The sequence below is a fragment of the Pneumocystis carinii genome (assembly GCF_001477545.1).
Source record: "Pneumocystis carinii B80 chromosome Unknown supercont1.2, whole genome shotgun sequence".
NCBI classification, from domain to species: Eukaryota; Fungi; Ascomycota; class Pneumocystomycetes; order Pneumocystales; family Pneumocystaceae; genus Pneumocystis; species Pneumocystis carinii.
The window spans coordinates 61,080-87,425 of NW_017264714.1; the positions used below are offsets into that span (position 1 = coordinate 61,080).

Genomic DNA, 26,346 nt, shown 5'->3' on the forward strand with positions numbered 1-26,346 from the left:
AAAAATAGCGTTTTATTTTTAATGATATTGTCACAATAAATATCCATTATTTTAAATTTCGTACTAATATTCCATAAAAATATTTATTTTCCCTTCTTATACCTCTTTTGATTCGTTTTTTTTATAATATCTTGCTTTTAAATTCTTAATATTCCTTTTTTAATTATTATAATATATAAATAATACTTTTCTATAAAGGACGTGGTCCTACTGGCACAAATGTCGACTGTATAAGTTCTTTTTTTTCCTCTACCACTTTTCGATCCTCTTTATTAATTTGATATTGCTGAATCCATGCCTCTTGTTCCCAAACTTAAAATATATTAATCTAATACAACAAAAATTCTTCTTTTACCTGGAATTTTAGATCCAAGTCCTTCTAATATCTTTCTTTCCGCTTTTGCTGTTGTTACATGTAAAATACGTCCCCAAACCTCCGATTGATCCATATTATCTATTGCTTCTCGTGCATCTTCCACATGTTCAAATTCTACATAACCAAATCCTTGATGTGGCTCTTCTATTCAAAAAAATTAACTGTTTTCTTCTTAATTCTATTAATTAGAAAACCTGTAGTTTCATCTCTAGGAAGTTCAACTCCTACTATCTCTCCAAATGGAATAAACATTTCATGTAACATATTTTCTGTTACTTCTGGTCCTAATCCAACTAATTATTATCAATTTATTAGTTATTAATCATTACTTTTACTATTTTATTACCCACATGTAATGTTGCTTGATTTCTCTGCTCTGTTGACATTGATTTCTTAACAATTCTTAACAATTTCTTACACTTTCTTAACAATTATTAACCTTTTCTTAACCTTTCTTAACCTTTCTTAAGATTTCTTAACAATTTCTTAAGATTTTTATTAAAATTCTTACTTTTTCTTAAAGCGCCGGGTTAGGTAAGTTAATTTTTAACCGGTTGTAAAAGGCTTCGATAACCAAGATATTAACAAGTAAAGCTATTTTTACATAAAATAATAGGATAATAAGCCAATGTCTATTCAAGACGCGGAAGATTTACTGGAAACCTTACGCGGAACAGGTTTTTGCTTTAGATTATATTGTTATTAGGTTTTAACTAAGGTTTAATGATTAGATAATGAGCGTAAAATGGAGATGATTATGGGGATTAAGAGGTTTATTAAGCGTAATGATGTGGATGTAAGCTATATATAAGAGTATTGAAGAGTTATAAGTAATTGGATGGGGGTAGTTGGAGGCGGTTTCGTTGTTATTTGATGGATTAAGAATGGGACTAATATGTACGAATCCATATGTTGCTATGAATTCATTAACATGTACAAATCATTTGATTAAACGAGTATCACTTCAAGAGATAACGCGTTTGAAAGGACCGGGAGTAATGGTGTTACCATTATTGATTGAACGACTTGGGGATAATAAGGAAAAAGTAAAAGATGTAGCGCAGAATGCGTTAATTGAGTTATGGAGAGGGATACCTATTGAAGTAGAAAGAAGTATTAAAGATCTTGGATTTTCATCAAAAAATTGGAGGACTCGTGAACAAGTAAAATTAAGATAAGAAAAAAAAATGAATAAATTAACGAAATTAGTCGTTATATTGGTTAGAAAAGATATATGAATCTCAAACGTCATTTTCTTTTCGATCGTTTACGCCATTTATGATAAAAATGTTAGAGGATGCAAATGATAGTGTTCGAGATGCAGCAAAGATAGTTATAATAAAATTATTTAAGTATGTGGATTAAATATTGAAAGAAAAGCTTATGTTTTTTTTAAATATAGGAATTCTCCAAATTATGCCAAAGCAGACTTGAAACGGGAGCTTAATCAACAAAATATACGTAAACAATTGGTTACATATATTCTGGATAATTTGCAATTTCAAGGGGATACGGATTTTGCATCATCTCGTGGATCGGAATGTGCATATGATAATGATGGTGCAAGTGTTTCAGCAAGAAAAGTGAATAATGAAAGTATTGCTAGTTTATCTAATTTGTCATCAAATTATATTTCGAATTTAAGTAGTGCTGAAATGGAGCAATTGGAGCCATCTTTGGTATGATATTTTGGTATAAGAATAATGTAAAAAGTTTACTTTTCTATAGGTATATTCTGCAAAGGAGCTTGAATTAGAAATTCAAGAAATGCTTCCTTCATTTGAAGGGAAAGAAACGGATTATAATTGGGTTGCTCGTGAAAAGCATATTATGCGTTTGCGGTCTCTTCTTCGTGGAAATATTTATAAAGAATATTCACCTATATTTTTGAATGGTTTTAAGGCTCTTCTTGATGGAATAATTAAAGCGGTAATATTGAATTAGTTTGATTTTTTTTATGTTTAATACATTCTAGATAAGTTCACTTCGAACGACATTGAGTCTTGCAGGACTTCAATTTATTAAAGATGTTGCAATTGTTGCTGGACCAGCTATTGATCAGTTTGTTGAAACACTTCTTATACATCTTATCCGAATTAGTGGATTAACGAAAAAAATTATTTCTCAAGCTGCTCAAATTACTGTTAGCGTATTAATTGCTAATGTTTCTTATCATCCTAAAATTGTTATGCAGCTTTTAACTGCATCTCAAGATAAAAATCCGTCCACTAGACAATATGCTACTGGATGGTTGCGTGTTTTGCTTGAAGCTCATATTGATTCAAGAACATATTTAGAAAATTCTGGAGGATTGGATACAATGGAAAAAGTTATAAGAAATGGGATTTCAGATGCAAATGCAGTTGTTCGTACAGGAATGAGAGATGTATTACGCTGTTTTTCTGAAATTTGGCCAGAACGTGCACAAAGGTATTGTATTTTTTAAAGGAATTAGAATATGTATTAAATTAAATTAGCCTTGTATCAAGTTTAGATCCTGTGGTACGTAAACAATTTGAAAAAGTTTTTCAGAATTCAAGTGTATTTCCAAAATCTATTGATAGTCTTAATAAGTGTCATAATTTATCACAAAATTATTCATTTAATAAGGGTAAAAGTTTTAATAAAGAACCTTTGGCAAGATCAGGAAATATAATTAATAAGAAATTGAATGATACTGTTAGTATAACTCATGGATCATCAGGTCTTTCTTCTGGTCCTATTCGTCATGGTCTTGGTCTTCCTCAGCGATATGGACATTCTTCTAAAAGTAATGTTAAAAGACCTGAAAGTCCTACTCAAGATCAGTCAGCAGGTAATACATCAAATCAAACTCGTACATCTCCTAGCCAATTGAAAAGCGAAATGTCTCCTCCAAGACCAACTATTGTGACGAATTCATTATTTGGAAAGCCATCAGTGACATCATCACGTGTCTCTCCTAGAAAATTGACAATTATTGAACAGCTTGTGCATTCAGATTGGCACATTCGTGTAGATGGAATTATAACTGTTGCATGTTTATTGGCAAAAAAGACACCTCCTAATTATGATAATCAAAAACTTCCAACTCTTCCTCCAAATGATATATTAGCATCAACTTTTCAAAAACTTCTAAATGATTCTCAGCCAGAAGTCGTTAATCATTTAATGGCACCTGAGGTTATTGTTGAAATAGCGAAAATTATTCCTTTTGAAAATATTGTTCCAAGAATTCTTTTATTAAGTGAGATGGAAGATACTGAACGTGGTCATGATATTGCAAGAACATGTCTTCCTGCTGTAAAAAGAATGATTAGTGACGTTGATGCTGTTGAGTTATTATCAAAAGTTCTTACAAGTATGGGAGTATCTGGTGTTGTACCTAGGAAGCTTTCTGCTGGTATATTTACTACATCTCAAAAACGCAAAATTATACATGGTGTTCTATTATGGATGAATGAATTGGTTGAGCGTCATAATGAAAGTATAAAAAATAAAGAAGATGGCAATTCATATTTTAATGATGTTTCAAATTTTAAATTTTATGTAAATCGACTTGTACCTATGATTAATAATACCAAACCAACATCTATAAATTATGGACCTTTAGTTACACTATTGAAGTCTCTTCAAACTGCAAATGAAGAAGTTTTCAATAAAGTTTTACAAACTTTTGAAAAAGTAACAGTTAATGCTCTTAAAAATGCATGGGGAATAGCTGTTGATGAAGAACCTTTTGTACCTGAGGAAAAGGTTGCTCATGTTGAAGATGTTCTTGGAGATATACCTATTGTTGGAGATCGTAAATTAGATGATAATGATATAGAACATTCTTCATCATCCATGGAATCTCATTCTGTAAAATATTCTGAAAATTATATGGATTCTTTTGAAGAGAATATGGGAGCATATAACAATTTTGAAGATATGACCATGATTCAAATACCTAAGCTCCAAGTTAACATTTCGAATAATGATGTGAATAAAGAAGTTCAACCTGTATCTTCTGATCCCTCTGTCTCTGCTGGTGTGAGACCTTCATTGATTACTGATGATACTATTAAAACTTCTGATTCTAAAACATCTGATGATAAAGTTTCCCAAGAGAAGCAAGCTAATGAAGTGGCACAGGAATTATTGCCTCAGTCTTCTGAATTAGCTCCAGCATTGAATTTTGAAAATCAAGAGGATCAAGATATACCAATAGAAGATGATAGTCTTTCTGGAAATTCAAATCCATGGTTTCGAAAATATATGAATAGTAAGATATTTATATTATATTTGATAATACTAATATATTAGAACAATTGCCTATTACACCACTTCCAAATACTGTAGAAGATAATATCAAACTGCTAAAGAATCTTATCGAAAGACTTGAGAATCATGATATGGATTCTTATGCATTTAGGAAATTAATTTGTATTTCTAAAGAATATAGTCTTGAGAAGAATATAGAAAATTCAGATAATATTTCTGATAATTCTAAGAAAGATGATGTTTGGATGGCAGGAAGTTTATTCGATTCTTTAATAAAAGCTTTACTTGGTTTTATGAAGGAAGACGTTGTTTCAGAATTAAAAGTTCAGACGCTTTTTCTTTTAAAATATCTTTTTGATAATCAGTCGGTATATTTTGATAATCATATATCTATCATTCTTGATGCTCTTTTGAAATTCTGTTCTTATGATTCTAATAATAATCGTGTTACGTGTGTGATAGAAGAAATGATATTCGACATAGTATCTCATCTTGATATGAAACTAGGAATTGTCTTGTTTTTATCTTATCTAGAACCTTATCTTTATAATCTTACTGATGAATCAAAGAAACATCTTCTAAAACAATCGATTATTGTTATTTGCTTATCATCTTTAGCAGTTTTTATTAAGAAATTGGAAAAAATGGACTTAGATAAATATCTTGAAAAAATTCCATCTTTGGTTATTAAGGTATATTCGATTTAATCTGTATTTGTTCCTTCCTGCTTATTATTTATAGGCATTAAATGATAGTGATCCTGAGATTCGAAAAGAAAGTATAACAATTTGTGTATCATTAAATAGCATTATTAAGGATTCTTCGGAAATATTTAATTTGTTGCAAGGACTTACTCCTGGTCAACAAAATTTATTGGTTTATTATTTTGCAAAAAGTGGTGGGAAAAATATATAATGAACTTGACATTATTTATCTATTAGAAAAACCACTTAACAAATATATATATATATATGGCAGAAAAACATCTTTCAATGAAAAGTTAAGTATAATTAGTTATGGTTTTGTTCTTTTAAATCTTTACTCCACTCAATTTGGTTTTAGTAAGTTTTAACTTATATTTTTACTTATTTACCAATGAAGATGGGATCCATCTAGTAGGTTTATGATATCTCCATTCTTTTTCTGCGCTGGTCTTCCAGACCCAAAAAATAATAAGTGACATTCCTGCGATACATATAGCTGTATTTGATTTCCTACAAATATTAAAAAAATACAGGATATACAAATAATAAAGTGGACCATTTCTTAGGTTGACACCACCATCCTATATATATTAAAAAACAAAAATATTAATTTTATTTCAAATAGTGGCATATTATTACCTCCAGAGGGCGACCTATAAACAGTTAATAGATTATTATGACATTTTAAAAAAATATACCAAACATGTTTAGGAAAAGATTGGTGATTTTCTACCTTGGTTTTTTAATTATTTCATGAAAATATTTGCTTCAAGTTAAACATACCATCAGTAAATTGAGTATCAAATAATTTTTAAGTCTTAGCCGATAAAAAAATGTATAAAGAAATATTAATGAAAAGTAAAAGGTTTATTACTATGTTTCGTCAATTGAATATTCGAAGATTAGGTAAGGTTAAGTTTATTTTATTATTTAATAATGAAATATTAATAATTTTTAAAAAAAACAGAATCTACACTACAAAAAAATAAAATAAATCCTGATATACAAGGAAATATGAGTAAAAAAGAAAAGGGAAATGATGTTTTGGAACTTATGAATGATATTTCAGCTAAATTATTTGCTCTTCATGCTCGATTAAAGTTAGGTCCTCAATTTCCTAATGCTACACTTGTTAAGACGTTTCTTGATTTTAAAGTTACAAATGGTTTAGGACCAGTTCCTAATAATCGGCCTCTTTTTACACTTGGAACATGTATTACGGAGTATTTTGTAACAGAATATTTAATGGCTCGCTGGCCTCGTCTACCATGTAAGATTATGAATGCAGCATTGTCGGGATATTGTGGAACTAAAGCGTTATCAAAAATTGGATTAGAATGGGGCCTTGAAACAAGTAATAAAGAAGTTAATGTTGTTCCAAAATCTTCAAAAAATGAGCTCGATAATGTTTTTTTTGAAGTTTTATCAGAAGCAAGAAATGGAAAACTTGTATTTAAAAAGAGATCACTACATGATTGTTCATCTTCTATGTATAATAAGCATTTGGAAAAAGTTGTTTCTAGAATGGTATTATCAGTTATTGGAGGGGTTTATTTGCATTGTGTAGGTTTAATATGAAAATTATATATTTTGTTAATTTTTTAGGGACTTGTACCCGTTAAAAAGTTTGTTAATGATCATGTAATGTCAAGACATCTTTCTATATCTTCTATGTTTTCTTTTGAACAACCTGGTCGAGAATTATCTGTATTATGTTCTCGTCAGAAGTTGGAACCACCTGTATCACGATTAATTGCTGAGACGGGCCGGCGTAGTAGTGCACCTTTATTTGTAGTAGGTGTATATTCTGGAAATGATAAGCTTGGGGAAGGTCATGGATCTAGTTTAAAAGAGGCTAAATATAGGGTATTTTATTTTAGTATTATTTTAAACAGCTAAAGTTATTTTAGGCATCTGTTGATGCTCTTAAAGCATGGTATCTATATGAATCAAAAGAATTTAACTGTCCTAGTAAAACTCTTGAAAATGATAAAGAAATATATACTCCTGTTCATATAGATTATGGAGAGGTTATAGTGTGAAGCAATTATATAAATCTAAATCCTTTATTTTATATATTGCGTTTTATGTTTAGTCTATTTTTCCTTGATTAATCATTATAATCAGAAAATCTGATTAAAGCCTATTTTAAGAAATATTTTTGAGTTGTAATATTGGGCATCTTTGCGCATTTTTATTATAAAGATGAAATTAGATTGAGTTATTTGTTAAATTCAAAATTATAAGTAAAATAATACTTTGATTTTTAATTGAATAGGTGATGAGTTAGTGTTAAAAAATGATTAAAAGATCAAGTCTAATTGTTTTTTGGAAGATATGCAATAATAGCATTGAAATATAATTCATTAAAAATGTATTATGTTAAATATTTATCTAAAATTATTTTTATTAATATTTATTAATTATAAAATATAGTATTGTTTATTATGATCTAATATGATCTAATTTTTCAAAAAAAAAAAAAAAAACTTATCAGTTTATAGATCCCAGATATTCATCATTATACTTTTTGGTATTATAGACGTAATATTAAATGATGTATTTAAGTTTTAAGTATTTATAAACAGAATTACTAAAAATTAAAAGCCGATAAATATAAAATAATCAATGTATAATTTGATTAGCCCTTTTCCTTTATTTCATTCTTGATTTTAGCTGCTTCTGATTCTTTTTTTTCACGTTGATGATCTAAAATAAATCGTACTGTTCCTTTATCACCTATAATGCCTATCCTAAATGGAAGGGCTAAAAATTCTATATCAGCCATTGTATTTTTTAAAGATATTTCCGAAGGTTTATGAAATTTATTGAGAGAAATTTGAATAATCATAAATTTGCTAACGTCTGTATTATGACCTACAAGAGTAACATGTCGATGATGAATATATAGATCAAGAATATCATATAAAGCATCTATTAAAGATATAAATAAAATAAAAAGTTGAAAAAGAAATATACTAACCAATAAGTGTTTCTTTTTTTACAAGTAACTTTTCGTATGCATCTTCAAAAGGTTGTTCTAGTAATATCGATGCAAGAACCAGTGCCATTAAGGCAATACAATGAGGAGGATATTTAATAGGAGAAAATGTTTTGTATGAATCAATTGTTATATCCCAAGCTTTTTGAGCTATTTCTTTAGAAACTTTTACCAATAAGTATTAAATCTAATTAAAAAAAATAACTTTACGTTTTAAATGCCGTGCAAATTTGATAATATATGGTTGTGGATGATGTCGTCGAAAGTCAAAACAGGACGTCTCTAAAACCATTCGTTCTAAACCAATAATTCGTTTTTTTTGTTCTTCTATTATCTTAATTAATCAGTTTTACATTACCTAATATATATATATATATACATGACTTTCAAAAGATATATCTGGACCATTAGGATGTTTTACACTGTAACCCGCTACAAGAATATCTTTGATTTTTTTCGGTGTATCTTCTATTTTACATGCTACAAGTAAACATGTAGCTGCTGTATCCTTTTTTTTCAAATAAATATTTTTCCTTCAAAAAAAATAACTTACAATATATGAAAAATCTGAAATAGGATTAAATAAATGAAATCTGTGATAAATAATCATTGCTGTTCCAATCGTACGTATAGGACTGTAAGGTTTTATTAACGTTCATATTTAAATAAAAAAAATTGTAAATATTATACAATTTTAACGATTTTCCTACAAGATATATCCATCCACATGCCTGAAATCGTATTTGTGTTTCTTTACTCTCTGAAAGTGATGGGGATCGTGAACTAGATGATAATGACGCTACTTGTTTTGCTGAAAAATATGGCCATGAAAGCTGTATAGCAACCGGATATTTCTCTTCATTAAAACATTCTGATGATGTATTTGTTGTATATTCATTTATTTTTTTTTTACTCATATTTATTATATTCAATATTTCTTATTTTTCTTTCTTTCAAAGCACAAAATCCCTTTAAAAACACTTAATCCTTATATAAAACATCATTTTATCCTTTTTTGTATTATTAGTCCTCTTATTTTATTCATTTTATCTCTTATCCTACTAAAAAATTATAGACAGCTGTTAAAAAGTTAGGCGAAATCGTAAGGCTTAAGCTTACTTTTATGCAGCCCTCTTAATAAATTTTTAAAGAAAATACATAAATATTAAGGAATCTTAATAAAAGACTTAAAAATTATAAGAAATTTTTAATCCTGAATAATGAATGTGTATTTATGGTGCTATTTTTTTACGTTTGTTTTTGCAGCTTTAGAAAATAAACATAAAGATTCAAAAAAAAACCTACCAGTTGTCTTATGGCATGGTCTTGGAGATAGTTATGACATAGGGGAGATTATGGAATTATCGGAAATTTTATCAGAGACATTAGATGTATATGTACATTCAGTATATCTTGATAAAAATTCGTTAAATGATAGAAAGAATGGGTTTTTTGGCAATGTTAATAAACAGGTAATTTTATAGAATGGTTTATATATACGGGATGGTTTATGGGTGTATAAAGATTGAATTGGTAGCAGAGCAATTATCAAATGAAACTAGATTATCAGAAGGATTTAATGCAATTGGGTTTAGTCAAGTAATAGATATTTATTTAAAGATGTTTATAGCTTATAGAAATAGGGTGGATTGTTTATGAGGTGTTTTATTTAAAAAATAAGTAAAAAAAATTAATTTTATTAGAGCGTATATTGAACGATATAATAATCCTCCTGTTTCTAATCTAATTACATTTGGTACACCACATTATGGAATATCTAGTTTTTATTGTCCATCTGATGTTTATATTTGTAAAATGCTGGATTATTTTATGAAATATAGTATATGGTCTAATTGGATCAAAGAAAATATTGTTATTGCACAATATTATAGGGTAATTTTAGTATTTTAATGTGAAGATATCGAATTGATTTTTCTAGGATACTAGTGATATGGAAGAATATCTTCAACATAATCATTTTTTACCTGATATTAATAATGAAAAGAAAATTAAAAATGCTACATATGCTAAAAATCTTGGGTCATTAAGTGGCTTTATTATGGTTGAATTTGAAAATGATCATGTAATTATACCTAAAGGAAGCTCTGTAAAGAAACTTTTATTTATTTTATTATTATTAATTTTGAAAAGCATTTTAATGATTATAATAAAACTGAGGAAAGAGTTATTTATCTAAGGGACACTGCAATGTATAAAGAAGATTGGCTAGGCCTTAAATATCTTGATGGTAAGGAGGCACTTGTAGAAATAACGGTTCCAGGAGAACATGTATGTATAACGTTTTGAAGTTTTCATTTTAATTAATTTATTTAGATGGAAATAGATTATGAAACTTTTATGTACATCGTTAAAAAATATTTCGTAAATTCTACGAAATCTGAACACATAGTTCAGTGGCAGACAGAAGATAACCTCCAAAGAAATTAGAATTTTAAAATATATATTTAACGATTAATTTTTTATATACTTAATATAAATATTATTTGCATTGATATAGATTTTTATAAATTGATCCGTTTTATATATTTTTATCTAAATGATGATTTTCTATCTATTCTTTTCTGTATGCTATTTTATCTTTAAAGTTTTGTTGCAGTTTTACGATGCTTTTTTGTATGTATATTTTGTGTAGATTGAACATTATCTATATTTTCTTCTAATTCAGAATCTTCACCATCTGAGTTATCGACTTTTCTTTTTTTATTATTAATAACTATTTCCTCTATTTCTTTAACTTTATCAACATCTGCATCAAAAACGTTTTCACAAAGCCATATAGGTAGAGCAATACTTTCACTTGTTTTAATATGAAAACCTCTAATCCCTTTCCATCCATTTTTTACAAATTTTTCTGCTAATGTATTTGTAATAATTTGAATGTTTTCCACAATTTGTTCTGGTGTTTGACAAATTGCCCCACATTTTATACTCGTACATGTTCCTGGTGATAAATGAAGATATGTTGATGAATATGCTTTCTCAATTTCTTTAAAAAGATGTTCTGGCGTAGATTTCGTCACCAAATCAATCGGAATAGGTTGTCGTTTTTTTTCATAAAATGCTTTTCCTAAAAGTTTTGGAAGTAATGAAATCACTCTGCTATCTGCTACAAAAAAATCATACGAATCTCTAAGTTCCCTTCTTTGTTGATATGATCTATATTTTTTACGTAACTTAGAAATCCCAATTACTTTTGTAACTCGTTTATTTAACTTTGCCGATATAACTAAATCTTTATATATTCTTTGAGGATCTTTTACAATCATACAACACTCGCTATCCTGATTAATTATAGGGTGTTTTAACACTCTAAAATTTTGAATATCAATATATATATATATATACGTTTATAAACTTGCATTTTCGAAGGTTTAAGCTTTTTAGTGTCTGTAATAAATGTTTTTGTGCTTAAAATAACCCATATAGGTATAGATGACCTCAGATCTTGCTTATCTAAGCTTAAAATATCCTGTTTTCTCTCTTTTTCCCTCTTTTTTTCTATTAATTGGACATGTTTTAATAGTGCTTTACAGGCTTTTTTTGCCTAAAAATATCAAAAACTTAACAATATTAACATAAAAACCTTAATTTATACCTTAAAACTTAACAATTCTACTTCTTTGCTCATTTTTACTGCTTTTTTTCTTAACTTTTTGTTAAGAAATTAAGCGTAGTCGTTAATTTTTCTTGATAATTGATAAGATTGACCGGATTTTTTATTAAAATTTCTAAATTATTAATAAGAAAAGTTAAAAATATATTAAAAATAAGGAATTTATATTGTTTTTTTCTTAAGAATTTCTTAAGAGTTGAATAGAATTAAATGTTATGTATTTTTTGTCTTCTATTTAATCTATAAAATTGAGTAAGAAAGGATTAATATGTATAAATTAAGGTTAATTGTCTGTAGATAATGTTATTTAGTAGAGAGAAGATGATAAATTTGTTTAAATTTGTTCTACAGAGTATTCGTTCAAGAGTTTCATTTCCTAGAACAAAGTTTTATGATGAGAAAAATGGAGTTTTTTTGGATCTTTCATATATTACAGACAGAGTTATTGTTATGTCAGCACCTACGATGTCATTTCCAGAAAGAATTTATAGAAATAATCTTAAAGATGTTCTTCGGTTTTTACAACAAAGACATTCAGAAAACTGGATAATTTTTGAGTTTTGTAAGGAAGGTATAGGATATTCAGATAGTGATTTTCTTTTTAAAGGTATTTTTATTTATATTTATTATTTTTTTTAGTATATTAATAATTTAGTTTTTCATTATCCTTTGTATGTTGGTTGTATATTAATATATTTACTTAATAATATATAGTCCTGATCATCAACCTCCACCTTTTAGGATTATACCAGAAATTGTGGATTCTATATCGAAATATATGAATGCATCTGATGATAATGTTGTAGTATTTCATTGTAAAGCAGGAAAAGGAAGGTCTGGTACAATTGCATGTTCTTATTTAATTTCAGAGAAAAAATTTACAGCAGAATCTGCTTTATCTAAATTTACAGAGGCTAGGATTCAAAAGGGATATGGTAATGGTATTACTATTTTATCTCAAAAACGTTATATTTTTTATGTTGAAAAATGGGTTTCAATGGGCAAAAAATATCAGGAATTAGATATTATGATCTCACAAATCGAAATCTTTACTGAAAACAAGAAAATTGGCTGTAAAATTTATGGTTATAGAGATGATAATAGGATCGACTGTCTTTATGCTTTCTTACCTCCAGAAATAGTGATAAATAATTCTACAATGATTTTTACTCCTGCTATAAAGTTCATTTCTAGGGAAGATATTTGTGTAGAAATCTATCATCTATCTAGATTTAAAAAAAATGTTTTAAAAGCTCATTGCTGGTTTAATATCTTTTTTGAAAGAGATGACAATCAAACAGAAGGATTCTTTTCAATTGACTTTCAGGATTGTGACTATTTAAAAACTACTTGCAGGGATAAATCAAAACTTTTTGATAAGTTTATTCTAAAATGGAAAATTTTATAAATCTTATATATGTTTTTTCACTAATTTTTTAAATTCCTTTATAATTAAGGTTTATAGTTCTTTTATATTGGTCTATCTGGATGCTTATTTACATACTTATACACTATATATTTCTTTACAAATGTATAAATTTACAACACGACTTGTCGAAAATTAAAAACATTAAAAAAACAAGAAAATATAAGAAATTAGCTTTGATCTATCTAGATTAACATCTCAGAATCTTTAATTTCTTTATTTTTTTTATAGGGAATTTTATAAATTGTCAGGAACATTTATACAAGTATTTGAACATTGATTATGATATCAAATATGTTATCATTAACATCTGATGATAAATATATTGAGGATCCATTGATTACAGAATCTATGAGAAGAGAAGAGATGAGAATGATGCATAGTTCTATTGATGAGCCTCGAAAAAAACAAGTTGATAACTATTTTTATAAATGATATGGATTATAACTAAGATAATAGGGGAAAATGGAGCCAGAAATAGTGATGGATGATAAAGGAATTGATAGGCTTAAATTTCTTCTAGAGAAGTCTAAGATTTATACATCTATTCTTAGTGAAAAATTGAAAAAACGAGTTAAAGAGAATGAAATACAAAAAAAAACTATATCATTAGAGAAAAAGAAGATAAAAACAGAATTTTCAGATTTAGAATCATTAGATAAATCTGAAATATCAGAAAAGAAAGAAAAAGATAAATTAGTTCCTAAGAAAAATAATGTTTCAGTAAAAAAAACATCTAAGTCAAAATATGGACATGGAACATGTATTACAGATTATTTTACTATGAAAGTTTCAGAAACATTATGTGAAACAGAGGAGAATTATAAGTCTAAAGATGAAGTTGATATTGGTGATAAGACGTTATCAATGTTTTCTCAGCCAAAATTGATTACTGGATGTGTTTTACGTGACTATCAGCTCGCTGGTGTAGAATGGTTGGCATCACTTTATGAAAATGGTTTAAATGGTATTCTTGCAGATGAAATGGGATTAGGTAAAACACTACAAACTATTTCATTTTTGGCTTTTTTGCGTGAAAAAGGTACATATGGGCCGTTCTTAATTGCTGCACCTTTATCAACCATTAGTAATTGGGTTTCTGAGTTTAAAAAGTAAGTATATGTTTATTAGATGAAATTATGTTTATTTTTTTTTAGATTTTCACCTGGAATTCCTGTTCTTCTATATCATGGATCTAAACAAGAACGTTCAGAGCTTCGAAAAAGTAAAATGGGAACAATGCATCCTGATTTCCCTATTATTGTAACATCCTATGAAGTGATTATGAATGATAAGTTGTATTTGAAACGTTATCAATGGAAATATATTGTAGTGGATGAAGGGCATCGTATTAAGAATCTAAATTGTAAACTGATCCGAGAACTTAAAAGCTATGATTCTGCAAATCGATTATTGCTAACTGGTACTCCTCTTCAAAATAATTTAACAGAGCTTTGGAGTTTGCTTAATTTCCTTTTGCCCGATATTTTTGATGATTTAGATTCGTTTCAAAGTTGGTTTGATTTTTCTGCACTTCAGGATAAAAAGGATGAGGAAACATTATTGAAAAGTATAGATGTTGTATCTACCCTTCATTGTATTTTAAAACCATTTCTTCTTCGTCGTTTAAAAGCTGATGGTTTGTGTTGAATTATTTTTTTGCTAGAAATTAATATATTTATTAGTGGAACAATCTGTTTCAAAGAAAAGGGAATATATCCTTTATGCGCCTATGACAATTTATCAAAATGAACTTTACAATGCTATTTTGAATAAAGATATTAAAAGTTTTTTGATGAAGAAACATTCTAGTGATTTTACTAGTGATGAGGCTTCAGGAGTAGATAATGAAGAGCTAGATATTCAAAGTTCTTCTGTTTCGAAGTCTATTAAGGTTAATAGACGTTCTGTTCCTCGAAGAAATCGGTCTAGGATTTCATATAGTGAATTAAGAGATGACGAATCTTGTAACTTAGATACATGGTTGTGTAATGGAAATGAGAAAGAACATAAGTCCTCATGCAAAGAAGATCTTGGTATTTATTTTTTCTTTATTCTTCTATTTTTAATGATCCTAGAAAATAATGTTTCTCAGTTAAAATTACAGAATCTCATTATGCAGTTAAGAAAAGTTTGCAATCATCCCGTAAGTATTTGTTTGGTGTATATTTTTATTAATTATTAGTATATGATGGATTTTCATACTTATTCTGATTCAAATAAGCTTTTGGTTGATGAGAATATTGTAAATATGTCTGGGAAAATGTTATTATTACAGCGCCTTCTTCCTACTCTTTTTGAAGATAATCATAAAGTTTTAATTTTTAGTCAATTTACAAAAATGCTTGATATTATTGAGTTATGGGCAGTTAATATGCAAAACTGGAGAATATGCAGAATAGATGGTCTTACTAAGCAAAATGAAAGGGAAAAACAAATAGAGGATTTTTATGAAAATTCCGATATAAAATTATTTCTATTATCTACGAGAGCTGGTGGATTAGGTATCAATCTTACAGTAGCAGATACTGTGATTATTTTTGATTCAGATTGGAATCCACAGCAAGATCTTCAAGCTCAAGATCGAGTTCATCGAATTGGTCAGGATAAGGTAATTGGTTTTTATTTTTTTGTTCATATTAATTTATTGTTTAGCCTGTTATTGTATATCGTTTGGTTTCTGCAAATACTGTTGAAGAAAAAATATTGGAAAGGGCTAACTCAAAACGATGTCTTGAGAAGCTTGTTATTCAAAAAGGGAAATTTAAGTCGCTTATGTCTATGTCGTCTAAAGATGATGAAGAAGAGTTAACTTCAATGCTTTTATTTGAAGATGCGAAGAAAATTGTTGTAAAAGGAAAAGATGATGAAATTCTTTCTAATGAAGATTTGAAAAGTCTTTTAGATAGAAGTGACGATGCATATAAAAATTCGGAGAAAATGAGCACTTCATATGCAAATTATAGAATTGTGAGTTAAAAAAGTTATATAAAGTAATAGTAAATCGATCATTTTTTATAGTTGTGAGGAAATGTGTATAATGTGTTTATTTTAAATTATATTATTCGTTTAATGACTTTAATTCCCGTCTAAGCATGCTGTAAAAACTTTCGAATATTATTTTATCGGTTCCTTTAATCCATAAAACTTTTAGAAAAATAGTATGTTCTGCATTAGCTTCTGGTACTATTTCTAAACGGAATTTGAAATTTACATCTGGTGAATTTTCACAGTTCTTTTTAGAAGTTTGTCTTCTAGAAGATCTTGACCATAGATTTCCAGAAGTTTCTCCATTTCCAATATATTCATCACTCCATGTAAAATTAATTTTAAACTTCTTTATAATAGATAAAATTTTTTGTCTTAAAATTTCAATTGTAGTATTTAATTCAATAATTACCATTGTTAATGATGAACCTAAATGTTTTAGTGATTTTGTTAATGGTCGAGCATAATGCTGAAAAGGATTAGCTATAGTTAATAATAAATATAAAAAAAAACATTAGGTGCTCTCATATCTGTAAATGACCACCCTATAACCCAGCGACGTGTATTGCCCCCAACTGGTAATTCACTTATAACATAGTTATTTATCTAATTCCTTTTAAAAATATATAATTATAAAAAAATTGATTGAAACTTGTATTTCTTTGAGAAGCTCTATAATTTTTGTAACATTTGAAAGCTTTCCTAACATAGTAGTGTACCAATTTACACGTTCTTTTAGAAGAAAACTTTCTTTCAGTATTCTTTTAACAAATGCAACTTCTCCTCCAGGAGTAACCATTTCTGTTAATGAACCAGTACATGACTATAATTAATTATCAATTAATCGTAATTTTTTCAAAATTACACTGAATGGTTCTTTTGATTTCAGTCGAGAAGATGTAAGTATTTCTTCTTCCGAACTATAAAATGGTGGATTACACATACAAAAGTCTATTCTTTTAAATATAAGATATGCTTTTAGTCTAAAAGAATAATAAACTTCGGTATATTCAATTCATCCAATGGTATTAAGGTTGAATATTTTGCTGTATCAACTATTTTTATCCGATCATCTAGACTATTTCTTTTAACATTCTCACGAGCAAGTTCTAGTGAAAGCTCATCAATATCTATACATGATAAAAACATTGTTTTTCATATATTTAAATAAAAAATACCTGTTGCGTAAAAAAACCAATTTGGTCTCTGAGAACAGCATAAAAGAGGATATATACATACTGAACCTGTCCCTCTGAAAATTAATATAATTCCTTAATAATCTTATGATTTCTACATATCAAGTGCAACCACTTCTTTCTTTATATCACAGTTAACAAAATCAATTAATTCTTGAACCCATAAAATATATGCAAATCTTGTAATATAAGATATAGATATACTAATTACATTTAAAAAGACCTATTGGGCACCTAATCTTGATGATTATTGTATTTTATTAAATCATGTCACTTACAGCAGGACATAAGCGTTTTTCATGCAAAAAAATATCAATTTTAAAGTCATTTTTTAATAAACACTTTGTTACTTCTCTGTTTAATAAAAACTTATTAATAATATTCATATCTCTTTATTTTTTTTATAAACCTTAATGCTGCTGGGTCTTTGAAATTTACACGAGATTGATTATCAAGACTAATATTATCAGTTAAAAATATTAAGATATATCTTCTTACAAAGGTCTTAAAGATGGATATTTCTCTGCAAGTTCTAAAAAATTAGGTGGATTATCAATATAGAAATTATGGTATGTCATGAGGTAGATTCGAGGTTGTACGATCTATATATATAGATATATATATATTAATATATTTACAGAGCCATGTTTATTAATAGATAGTACTATGAATTATTCTAGATTTGCTTTATATCAATGATGATTGTTTTTCTAATATATAAAGTTTATCAAAAATCGAATATATTAAAAATGTAATATTGAATATGGGTATTTGAAATATGTGAAATGAAGAGTAAGACCAAGATGAAGTAGAGGTGTTAGTGAATATTAAGAAAATAGATGAGAATAGATGAGTTTATTCGATAACTTCTTCAATTTCTTCAGATATAACCCTAATATAAAGATAAAAAAATGTAATTAATTAAAAAATGAACTTACACTTCAATAATTTTCTTTATATACTTTTCTTTTTTTTCTTCTTTTGTATCTGTAATAATTCCATGTTCTCTCTTTTCTTTTTCTAAATTAGCAATTACTTTGTTTCTCCAGGCATTCCACTCTTCTAGTAATCGTCTTCGATGAGCGATAAGTTCTTTATTAGCAGTATTTTGTTCTTGAACATCTTCTTTTTCGAATCCACGTGAATATTCTTTTAAGTTTTTACGAATCTTTTTTTGTTGTTCTTTTGATAAAAGTGTTGGAGGACGAGGACGCCATAAAAGTTGTTTAAATCCTTCAATATGTTCTTCTCGAAGTAATAAACCCTTAAAATCCCAAAGGCAATATCCATTTTCCATCTAAAAAGTTAAATATTAAATTTTATATAAATGATTAAAGATACTCTATGACGCCAAATAGAGACACTCGAAGTCAAATATCTTCCTGAAGGGTCCCATTCAATATCTGTTACGCCATAATGTTCTACTGTTCCCATGAGCTGCAAATTGGCATTTAAATCTTTGTCTGTATCTTTTTTTTCTCCCTCAAAATCCAAGTCCCAAAATTCTATGTCAAAATTGGTAGCATTCCCCAAGGTTGCTGCTACGATAAAGCGACCATTGGGTGCCCAATAAAGACTATTACATGTTTTTTTAGTAAAAGTTCCTATATGTTTTAGTATACTTCAAAGATTTAAATCTTATTTACGAATTAATTTAAAATTTCCATTAGACCCTTTTGATTTTTCGGTGCAATAAAATGATAACGAGTTTTTGACATTAATTAATGGTCCTTGCCCAAAATTAGAATCACTAGTTGTAATTAAAGCAAAACGATCTCCATTAGGTTCCCATGCGAAATTAATGACCACATCTTTAATCTCAATGACTTCAACAGGAATATTTTTTTCATTTATTCGGAATATTTCAAGATTTGTAAATGTAGATTTTTTTGTTTTTGTATGTCGATCTACTTTTACACATAAAAGGTTGCCTTGTGATTGCCAGTGAAGCTTGCAATCAGAAACATTAAAAAGATTCTTTGTTCTGATTGTTTCTTTGGAAGGAATACTTAATAAACCAGTACGTGCAGGCTGGTTGTTAATTTCAGGAGTCCAATAACATAATAAATATTCTTTATTTCCTTTCTTATCTTCTAGCTTTGAAGGAGACCATTCAAAATCGACTACTCCGTCTATCTTTATGTGTTTTTTCCCAACAAGAGTCATACTAGGAGTTTCGTAAACAGAAATGTGTTGTCCGGGCGTCACCTTTGCAAAATATGAGTCATCCGAACTCCATTTATACATTGGCCATGTTATTTTCCGAGGTGTTTCATCTGCATCTGCACCAGATGACATCGTTGTATTAAAAGATTTTAATAGTGCTCCTGTCTTTATATCCCATATTATAATACTTTTCCCTTCCTCTTCGGGCCCGAAAGTAAGTCTCCCAGGATGGTCTTCAGGATAGCAGGGAATAGGTTCATTTGACCATGTTACAAGATATCTTTCACATGGGCTAAAATCTATAAGTTTAACTGAAGGATGAGGAAAACGCGCAATTTTTCCCCATGACTCTCCACCCCATAGTTGAATTCCAGGGCGATGAAAAGATGCCAAATATGTTCCGAGAGGTGACCAATGAATATAAGTTTCTGTCCAATTCTAGAAAATCTAAGAAACTTCAATATTGAATAAGTAAAATACTATTCTATGAATAATAGATTCCGGTGCCTCTGATTTCTGGTTCCAATAAATTCCAACATCGTCTCCTTTGTACATGACCCATTGATCTCTAGCTTTTGGATCAATAAGCCAGCTATAAAGATTTTTCTAAAAAAAATAAGTATAATATTAAAAAAAAAAAACACAAAATTACATCTTCATAGGCCTTTTCTTCCAATGTTTCTTTATATTCTTCATCAAATGCTAAGATTGTTTCAACATCTGTAAATTTATTAACCAGAAACGTATGAGCTTTGTCTAACTTTTTTCCATTAAACGCTTTAATTGCCGCCTCCGCATCTTTCTGATTTTCATAGCTCATAAAAAGGTATCTTTTTAACACATAAGACATCTATTTTAAAAATATTATCTGATACCCTTTAGAAAAAAGTACCCCATTTCTTTCTTCCATTGGCATAAAAATTCCCTCCTCATTAATCTTTCCTACTGTAGAAAATTGCTTCTTCAAAATCTTAAGAAGTGCCTCCCTCTTTTCTTCTGGAACCTGAGGAATCCCATCTACTATAATTAACGATCCAAAATCTTGTTTAAAAGGAATATAATATTTTGCTTCCAAGTCTGAAAAATCAATCTCTTCATCAATAGACCTCTCATATTCATTCATAGACTCTTTTCCGTTTTCTAAATCCCTTTCTTTCTTATTATTATTCAAATCTTCCTCATCTTCAATAATTCCTTCACAATTAACCGAATTTTGCTCCAAATCTCCCCGTTTTTTTTCTAATTCTGACTCAAAAGCTTCTCCTTCTTCTTTCATTCCTTATATTATCTATTTAAATGATATTTTTTGCTACTTTTTTACAGGAAAAAAGTGCTATTTTTTTGCTGTTCACAAACTGTCCACTTTCCTAGGTTCAGGTTTTAAATAGGGTTGGGTTATGACTTAACGCTCTCAAAAACTTGTTTTCCTTTCAAGTAAAACGTTTATTTGTGTTTCTTTACTATTCTTTTTGGTTTTATTCTTTTATTTGCTTTTTCTTCTTAGTTTTTTGCTGATTTTTATAGAAACTTTAACTTTATTTTGGAGTATTTCGTATAAAATGGATGCTAAACAGCCAGTAAAACTGGCAAGAGTAACTAAAGTTATTGGTAGAACTGGAAGGTATAATATTGTATTTAATAGAGAGGTAACGAGGTTAATAAAATCAGTCGCGGAGGAGTCACTCAAGTGCGAGTTGAATTTATGGATGATACAACAAGGAGTATTATCCGTAATGTCAAAGTATTTTATAGATTTTGTATAAGAAGGAGTAAGGGTTAATGAAGGAGCAGGGCCCAGTTCGAGAAGATGATATATTATGCCTACTTGAATCAGAGAGAGAGGCACGGCGACTAAGATGAAGAAGGAGGGGATATAAAGATGAATAAGTATTTTGTTTGATAGAAGTGAGAAAGGAGATAGAAGTATTTATGTATATTTGCCAAAAAAATAAATTTTAATATTTTAAAAGTATGTTTGCATAGCTTTTTGTAAATATTTAATGATTATTTTGTTCTTGTTTGCGTGCGTTAGTAAATAACCAATATCGTAAAAGCTGATCGCCATATTGCTGCATTTCTTTAAGTGGTATCATAAGTCTGAAATCATTCATTAGTAAGAATTGTAGTTCAAGATGATTAAGTTCTGATAGGGGCAATCCTCCAACCTTTAATATATAAGAATAATGGATAAAATATGTGAAATAATAGAGAGAGAGAGAGAGATTACCTTTGCATAGCGAGAATTTGTGTAAAAAATATCGCTAAAAAATTTAGAAGCAACAGTAATACCGGCAATAATAAGACGATGAATGTTATAGCTATCGATAACAAAAATAGGTGTTGGTTCATTCTTTGAAGAAAGCTTGGATAATTTGCTATTAGATTGTCGACTCATACGATCAAAGTAAACGAGAAGACTAAGGAAAACTTCATTGGTTGCTGGACAGTATTTCAGAATACGAACAAGATAGGCATAAATAGATATAGATGGTATGTTTCTTGCGTGAAAAGAGAGTAAAAGAATCGAATTAGGTGATTGTGATGATGATAATCGATAATTACGTGTATGATGAAGATGATCATTAGATTGTGTAATTTTAAGAAGAAGAGATGAAAGCATCTGTAGAATATTTTGAATAGGATGATTAGCAATATCAAGATGATGAGTTGTTCTTGGAAACGATGATGGTGAAATACTTGTAGATGCTATTGTAGCTTGTGATGATCCCATTTCAACACTACTAGGCTGTGCTATCATCGATGGATATTTCGAAACGTAGCGATGGATTTGATTATTATTAGTCGAACTTGTGTTTCCATGTTGCTCTTCATTCCCCGTAAACGACCCTATATTATTTGATTCTGTATGATGTAAAATATCTGTATTTATTGAATATTGTGTCATAAAATCGCTTGATTCCGTTCCTTTTTTTGAAATCTTCGTACATATCTCCCTTTTGTGACAGTCTCCATACGGATAACTCAGTTTGGGGGATTCTGAATCAATAATTGTGGTCATATAATCGACCCTTCTTGTTTCTTCTAATAATTATATTATCATCTTTTCTTAAACATTGTTATTTCTTTAAGAAAATGTATATTTCTTTAACTTACATTTAGTAAAATATCTTACTCATTTCACTGGGTTTTTATTCGTTTTATTAAGTTTTTTTATCCACCTCTTAATTAGGTGCTTCGGATGAGTCCTGCTAATCGAAAATCTGATATATAAAGATAGAAAATAAAAAATATGAAAATAGATATAAATGAAGTAGTATTATATATAAAGAATATGTTATATATAAAGAAAATATTTTATATAAATATCTAAAAGAAAGAAAAAGATATAATTGTATTATATGTTTTTTAGAAGAGTTATTTGAAAATGAGTGATATATTTTTGAAAAAGAATGAAAGAGAAGAGTATGAAAAAGATAAGGAATTGGTGTGTAATATATTTTTTTAAATATTTGGTATTTGATTGTTTTCTTGTGAAAAAAAAAGACGTTCGACACCATGTTTTGTAATAATAGCCATACGAATGACACCTCTAAAAAATAAATATAAATAAAGATGTATGTATATATGTATAAATGATAAGTTACCCGCTACTTCCGTCTCTTTTTATAGCAAGAGAAACCGCTATAATGATAAATATGAAAAAAGTTGTATATTAATGAATACCTTGTTTAAGAAACTCTATTCCATCTTCTTTAGACATATCTGGAGTAAAAGTTTTGTCACAATATCCATAAATGTACTATAAAAATGAATAGAATAAATTAAAAAAATGAAATTGATACACTTGATCCTGATCCTCCAATGGCTATGTTTTGCTGATGAATACTACCTCCTAATGGGATAGAATAGATATCTGCGCCTGTTTCGTCATCGAACCCAGCAACAATTAATCCTGCGGTAAGAATATCTTTATTTTGGTAGCAAATTTCTGATGCTATATTTGCTGCAATTTGTACACTAGGAGGTCTATTATTTTGGATTCTACAAGGAGTTACCAAATGAAAAATATGTATTTCTTTTACGCATAGAGAGATAAATGATAACGTAGTACATCTGCGACTGCTTGTGTGTCTAATATAATAAGTGGTATAATAGTAAAAAAAAAGTTTTTTACCAGCTGCTGAGCCCGAACGACAACACCAAATTTTTTCATAAAGCTTTGTAAGTTTGTCTGATACTCTATTGACAATTGTTTGCCCCATTGTTGTGCGAGAATCTGCTGCAATAATCACTCCATCTATAAATTTGATTGCAGCAATGGTTGTTCCTAATTGTATCTCTTCTTTCTAAATAATTTAGATGATTTATTCATTCTGTATTCATACCTTTTGTTTATTTATATTGGTCTTGGTGTTTAACATAGTTTCCTGATATTTTGCTTTAATATGTATATCGTCTCGTAGAAATTATAGCCTGGGTTATAATGGTTAAAAATAATATAAAATTTATGATATATTCAATTGTTTGATGTTTATAGTTCCTTTGTTTTTAATGTTTTTTAGATTTTTGATTAGTATATATTTATAATAAATTGATTTTTTTTAAATAAAAAGATAAAGATATAGATATAGATGTTTTACATATTATTATGAAAGTATTAAGATAAGCTTTAAAATAATTGTTTTTATAGGAAAAATGAGAAATAATGTTATTTGTGTATAAAATTAGGAGTTTTTGTTTAGTAATTTAGGTTAATATATATAAATTGGTTTTGAAATAAGCGAATTTTATGTTAATTAATGAAAAATTATAATTAATGAAAATTCAGAATAATATTTTGTTTTTTTTAACTTAATTTTATAAATTTTGAAGTTTAATAAGAATATAATAAAAGGTTTTATCTTTAGTTTTTTAAAAAATATTATAAAAAATGAATTGCAATTTTTTTAGTAATATATTTAAATATTGAATGAATATGATTATTTTTATGATTAAAAAGATATTTTCTTTTTCATTTTTTTTATATTATGATTAGATGATAGATTCTATCTATTTACATCTAATTTATTATTATAGATTAATATATCTTTCTTATTCTTTAAATATTTTTAAAATTTGAAAAAAAAATAAGAATTTTATCTAATTGATTTAAACATATGTATTTATTTTTCAAATAGTATTGTAAAAATGTTATTGATTATATTTAAATATAGATTTCATGTTTTTCAATATTTAAAATGTTATATATAGATAGATAATAAACAATTATCTTGTAATTTTAAACATAATATAATTTCTTAAAAAAAAAAATAATTTATGTTAAATGTTTTAATTACATTTTTTATTTGATTCTTGATATCTATTTTTAATCAATTATTTTCTTTATGATTCAAATAAATAGGTTTTCTTATAAAATTAGATTGTGTATATATAAATATGTTTAAAAGATTATTTTTATTAAAATGAATTTAATAAATATTAGTATTAGCATTTTTATTGGCAGTAAGTTTTTCTTTTAAAAAAATTAACTTATTATATATAGTTATAACCTTTACTTTTTTTGCTATTTATTATTTACAATTTCGTTTTATATATCTATCATGGGTTCCTATGGATTCTCGTACTCGAGTAGAACGACCTGATGCTTATCAAATTCCTTATGAAGAGGTTAGACTTTCTACACCAGATGGTATTTCACTTCATGCATATCTTTTAATTCATAATGATTCACATCCAACCTTTATTTATTTTCATGCAAATGCAGGCAATATGGTATTTTCTTTAACTTGAATATTACTTTGTCTTTTATTCATTATCTTAGGGACATCGTCTTCCTATTGTTAAACGTCTTTATTATGATGTACAATGTAATGTCTTGATTTTTTCTTATAGAGGGTTTTTTTTTTGATATTTGGATACTATGATGTTTATAATCTTAGATATGGTTATAGCACTGGATTTCCTTCAGAAAAGGGCATTAAAATTGATTCTTTAACAGTTCTTAATTATGTTCATCAACATCCAATACTTTCAAAAACATCAATTATTGCATATGGACAATCTCTTGGTGGTGCTATTGCTATTCAAAGTGTTTCTGCACATCAGGATAAGGTTTATAATACCATAATTATTTTTAACAATTAATATTTTTATAGTATTCTGCATTAATCGTTGAAAATACTTTTCTTTCAATCCCCAGGCTTGTATTAGAGTATATTATTACTCTTTTTTTGCTTATTTTTACTGATTTTTATAGTACAATGCCTTATATGTATTTAATTAAAGGACTACTTCATCAATATTGGTCTTCTGAAAAGTTAATCTCTTCTATAACTGACATTCCAATCCTTTTTCTTTCAGGAAAAAAAGACGAAATAGTACCTTTTCATCACATGTATTCTCTTTATCAACTTTCTAACACTAAAAAAATTCTTAAAATTTTTCAAGATGGTAAACATAATGACACTGTATTTTTCTTTCTTTATTCTATTCTTTTCTCATTATCTTTAGATCATTCAGCCTGGTTATTTTGAATCTATCTCTACTTTTTTAAAACAAAATCATTTATATTAACTTTTTCATATGGCACTTTTTCTTCATTTTTATTACTTTCACTACACTTTTACACTTTTATATACATTTCTTTTTCAAA

The 26,346-nt window shown here is 27.8% G+C and overlaps 15 protein-coding genes across 15 annotated transcripts; 7 read left to right on the forward strand and 8 right to left on the reverse strand.

Annotated features, from left to right (window-relative positions):
• Nucleotides 1–145: 145 nt before the first annotated feature.
• Nucleotides 146–806, reverse strand: T552_00325 (hypothetical protein). Its single transcript, XM_018368940.1, has 4 exons — nt 723–806; nt 571–669; nt 356–520; nt 146–312 (listed from the first exon to the last, which is right to left on the reverse strand). The coding sequence occupies exons 1-4, from the start codon at nt 760–762 to the stop codon at nt 191–193; spliced, it is 426 nt and encodes a 141-aa protein (XP_018227205.1). The 5' UTR covers nt 763–806; the 3' UTR covers nt 146–190.
• Nucleotides 807–959: 153 nt separating this feature from the next.
• On the forward strand, nt 960–5,577 carry T552_00326 (hypothetical protein). Its single transcript, XM_018368941.1, has 10 exons — nt 960–1,053; nt 1,108–1,172; nt 1,225–1,539; nt 1,586–1,728; nt 1,779–2,055; nt 2,105–2,305; nt 2,352–2,806; nt 2,854–4,619; nt 4,661–5,310; nt 5,360–5,577. The coding sequence occupies exons 1-10, from the start codon at nt 1,005–1,007 to the stop codon at nt 5,531–5,533; spliced, it is 4,095 nt and encodes a 1,364-aa protein (XP_018227206.1). The 5' UTR covers nt 960–1,004; the 3' UTR covers nt 5,534–5,577.
• A 122-nt stretch (nt 5,578–5,699) lies between these two features.
• T552_00327 (hypothetical protein) lies at nt 5,700–6,027 on the reverse strand (the record flags this gene model as incomplete). Its single annotated transcript, XM_018368942.1, has 4 exons — nt 5,700–5,832; nt 5,863–5,903; nt 5,962–5,975; nt 6,021–6,027. The coding sequence occupies 4 exons, from the start codon at nt 6,025–6,027 to the stop codon at nt 5,700–5,702; spliced, it is 195 nt and encodes a 64-aa protein (XP_018227207.1).
• Nucleotides 6,028–6,104: 77 nt separating this feature from the next.
• T552_00328 (hypothetical protein) lies at nt 6,105–7,406 on the forward strand. Its single transcript, XM_018368943.1, has 4 exons — nt 6,105–6,228; nt 6,290–6,885; nt 6,928–7,188; nt 7,233–7,406. The coding sequence occupies exons 1-4, from the start codon at nt 6,156–6,158 to the stop codon at nt 7,362–7,364; spliced, it is 1,062 nt and encodes a 353-aa protein (XP_018227208.1). The 5' UTR covers nt 6,105–6,155; the 3' UTR covers nt 7,365–7,406.
• Nucleotides 7,407–7,920: 514 nt separating this feature from the next.
• T552_00329 (hypothetical protein) lies at nt 7,921–9,286 on the reverse strand. The gene is made up of 6 exons (XM_018368944.1): nt 9,014–9,286; nt 8,877–8,958; nt 8,703–8,831; nt 8,534–8,657; nt 8,306–8,488; nt 7,921–8,256 (listed from the first exon to the last, which is right to left on the reverse strand). The coding sequence occupies exons 1-6, from the start codon at nt 9,238–9,240 to the stop codon at nt 7,964–7,966; spliced, it is 1,038 nt and encodes a 345-aa protein (XP_018227209.1). The 5' UTR covers nt 9,241–9,286; the 3' UTR covers nt 7,921–7,963.
• A 211-nt stretch (nt 9,287–9,497) lies between these two features.
• Nucleotides 9,498–10,795, forward strand: T552_00330 (hypothetical protein). Its single transcript, XM_018368945.1, has 7 exons — nt 9,498–9,795; nt 9,848–9,922; nt 9,967–9,983; nt 10,027–10,216; nt 10,263–10,430; nt 10,475–10,612; nt 10,658–10,795. Exons 1-7 carry the CDS (start codon nt 9,544–9,546, stop codon nt 10,769–10,771), a joined length of 954 nt encoding a protein of 317 aa, XP_018227210.1. The 5' UTR covers nt 9,498–9,543; the 3' UTR covers nt 10,772–10,795.
• An 86-nt stretch (nt 10,796–10,881) lies between these two features.
• T552_00331 (hypothetical protein) lies at nt 10,882–12,018 on the reverse strand. The gene is made up of 3 exons (XM_018368946.1): nt 11,940–12,018; nt 11,704–11,888; nt 10,882–11,653 (listed from the first exon to the last, which is right to left on the reverse strand). Exons 1-3 carry the CDS (start codon nt 11,970–11,972, stop codon nt 10,924–10,926), a joined length of 948 nt encoding a protein of 315 aa, XP_018227211.1. The 5' UTR covers nt 11,973–12,018; the 3' UTR covers nt 10,882–10,923.
• Nucleotides 12,019–12,168: 150 nt separating this feature from the next.
• T552_00332 (hypothetical protein) lies at nt 12,169–13,407 on the forward strand. Its single transcript, XM_018368947.1, has 4 exons — nt 12,169–12,209; nt 12,255–12,564; nt 12,613–12,628; nt 12,672–13,407. The coding sequence occupies exons 2-4, from the start codon at nt 12,258–12,260 to the stop codon at nt 13,363–13,365; spliced, it is 1,017 nt and encodes a 338-aa protein (XP_018227212.1). The 5' UTR covers nt 12,169–12,209; nt 12,255–12,257; the 3' UTR covers nt 13,366–13,407.
• Nucleotides 13,408–13,619: 212 nt separating this feature from the next.
• Nucleotides 13,620–16,408, forward strand: T552_00333 (hypothetical protein). The gene is made up of 7 exons (XM_018368948.1): nt 13,620–13,794; nt 13,843–14,495; nt 14,541–15,022; nt 15,069–15,419; nt 15,462–15,529; nt 15,569–15,994; nt 16,039–16,408. The coding sequence occupies exons 1-7, from the start codon at nt 13,666–13,668 to the stop codon at nt 16,360–16,362; spliced, it is 2,433 nt and encodes an 810-aa protein (XP_018227213.1). The 5' UTR covers nt 13,620–13,665; the 3' UTR covers nt 16,363–16,408.
• T552_00334 (hypothetical protein) lies at nt 16,399–18,191 on the reverse strand. Its single transcript, XM_018368949.1, has 11 exons — nt 18,066–18,191; nt 17,977–18,024; nt 17,846–17,921; nt 17,791–17,801; nt 17,666–17,746; nt 17,550–17,623; nt 17,372–17,501; nt 17,237–17,327; nt 17,024–17,194; nt 16,885–16,977; nt 16,399–16,840 (listed from the first exon to the last, which is right to left on the reverse strand). The coding sequence occupies exons 1-11, from the start codon at nt 18,143–18,145 to the stop codon at nt 16,445–16,447; spliced, it is 1,251 nt and encodes a 416-aa protein (XP_018227214.1). The 5' UTR covers nt 18,146–18,191; the 3' UTR covers nt 16,399–16,444.
• Nucleotides 18,192–18,412: 221 nt separating this feature from the next.
• T552_00335 (hypothetical protein) lies at nt 18,413–21,055 on the reverse strand. The gene is made up of 7 exons (XM_018368950.1): nt 20,609–21,055; nt 20,386–20,563; nt 20,214–20,339; nt 19,214–20,171; nt 18,909–19,171; nt 18,506–18,864; nt 18,413–18,459 (listed from the first exon to the last, which is right to left on the reverse strand). Exons 1-7 carry the CDS (start codon nt 21,007–21,009, stop codon nt 18,423–18,425), a joined length of 2,322 nt encoding a protein of 773 aa, XP_018227215.1. The 5' UTR covers nt 21,010–21,055; the 3' UTR covers nt 18,413–18,422.
• Nucleotides 21,056–21,247: 192 nt separating this feature from the next.
• On the forward strand, nt 21,248–21,639 carry T552_00336 (40S ribosomal protein S28). The gene is made up of 3 exons (XM_018368951.1): nt 21,248–21,354; nt 21,402–21,474; nt 21,525–21,639. Exons 1-3 carry the CDS (start codon nt 21,293–21,295, stop codon nt 21,591–21,593), a joined length of 204 nt encoding a protein of 67 aa, XP_018227216.1. The 5' UTR covers nt 21,248–21,292; the 3' UTR covers nt 21,594–21,639.
• A 48-nt stretch (nt 21,640–21,687) lies between these two features.
• On the reverse strand, nt 21,688–22,798 carry T552_00337 (hypothetical protein). The gene is made up of 2 exons (XM_018368952.1): nt 21,961–22,798; nt 21,688–21,898 (listed from the first exon to the last, which is right to left on the reverse strand). Exons 1-2 carry the CDS (start codon nt 22,750–22,752, stop codon nt 21,731–21,733), a joined length of 960 nt encoding a protein of 319 aa, XP_018227217.1. The 5' UTR covers nt 22,753–22,798; the 3' UTR covers nt 21,688–21,730.
• Nucleotides 22,799–23,149: 351 nt separating this feature from the next.
• On the reverse strand, nt 23,150–24,160 carry T552_00338 (hypothetical protein). The gene is made up of 7 exons (XM_018368953.1): nt 24,080–24,160; nt 23,869–24,040; nt 23,777–23,825; nt 23,537–23,735; nt 23,418–23,493; nt 23,339–23,375; nt 23,150–23,283 (listed from the first exon to the last, which is right to left on the reverse strand). Exons 1-7 carry the CDS (start codon nt 24,113–24,115, stop codon nt 23,196–23,198), a joined length of 657 nt encoding a protein of 218 aa, XP_018227218.1. The 5' UTR covers nt 24,116–24,160; the 3' UTR covers nt 23,150–23,195.
• Nucleotides 24,161–25,111: 951 nt separating this feature from the next.
• T552_00339 (hypothetical protein) lies at nt 25,112–26,313 on the forward strand. Its single transcript, XM_018368954.1, has 7 exons — nt 25,112–25,196; nt 25,237–25,466; nt 25,516–25,589; nt 25,634–25,805; nt 25,850–25,905; nt 25,951–26,161; nt 26,205–26,313. The coding sequence occupies exons 1-7, from the start codon at nt 25,157–25,159 to the stop codon at nt 26,265–26,267; spliced, it is 846 nt and encodes a 281-aa protein (XP_018227219.1). The 5' UTR covers nt 25,112–25,156; the 3' UTR covers nt 26,268–26,313.
• Nucleotides 26,314–26,346: the final 33 nt, after the last annotated feature.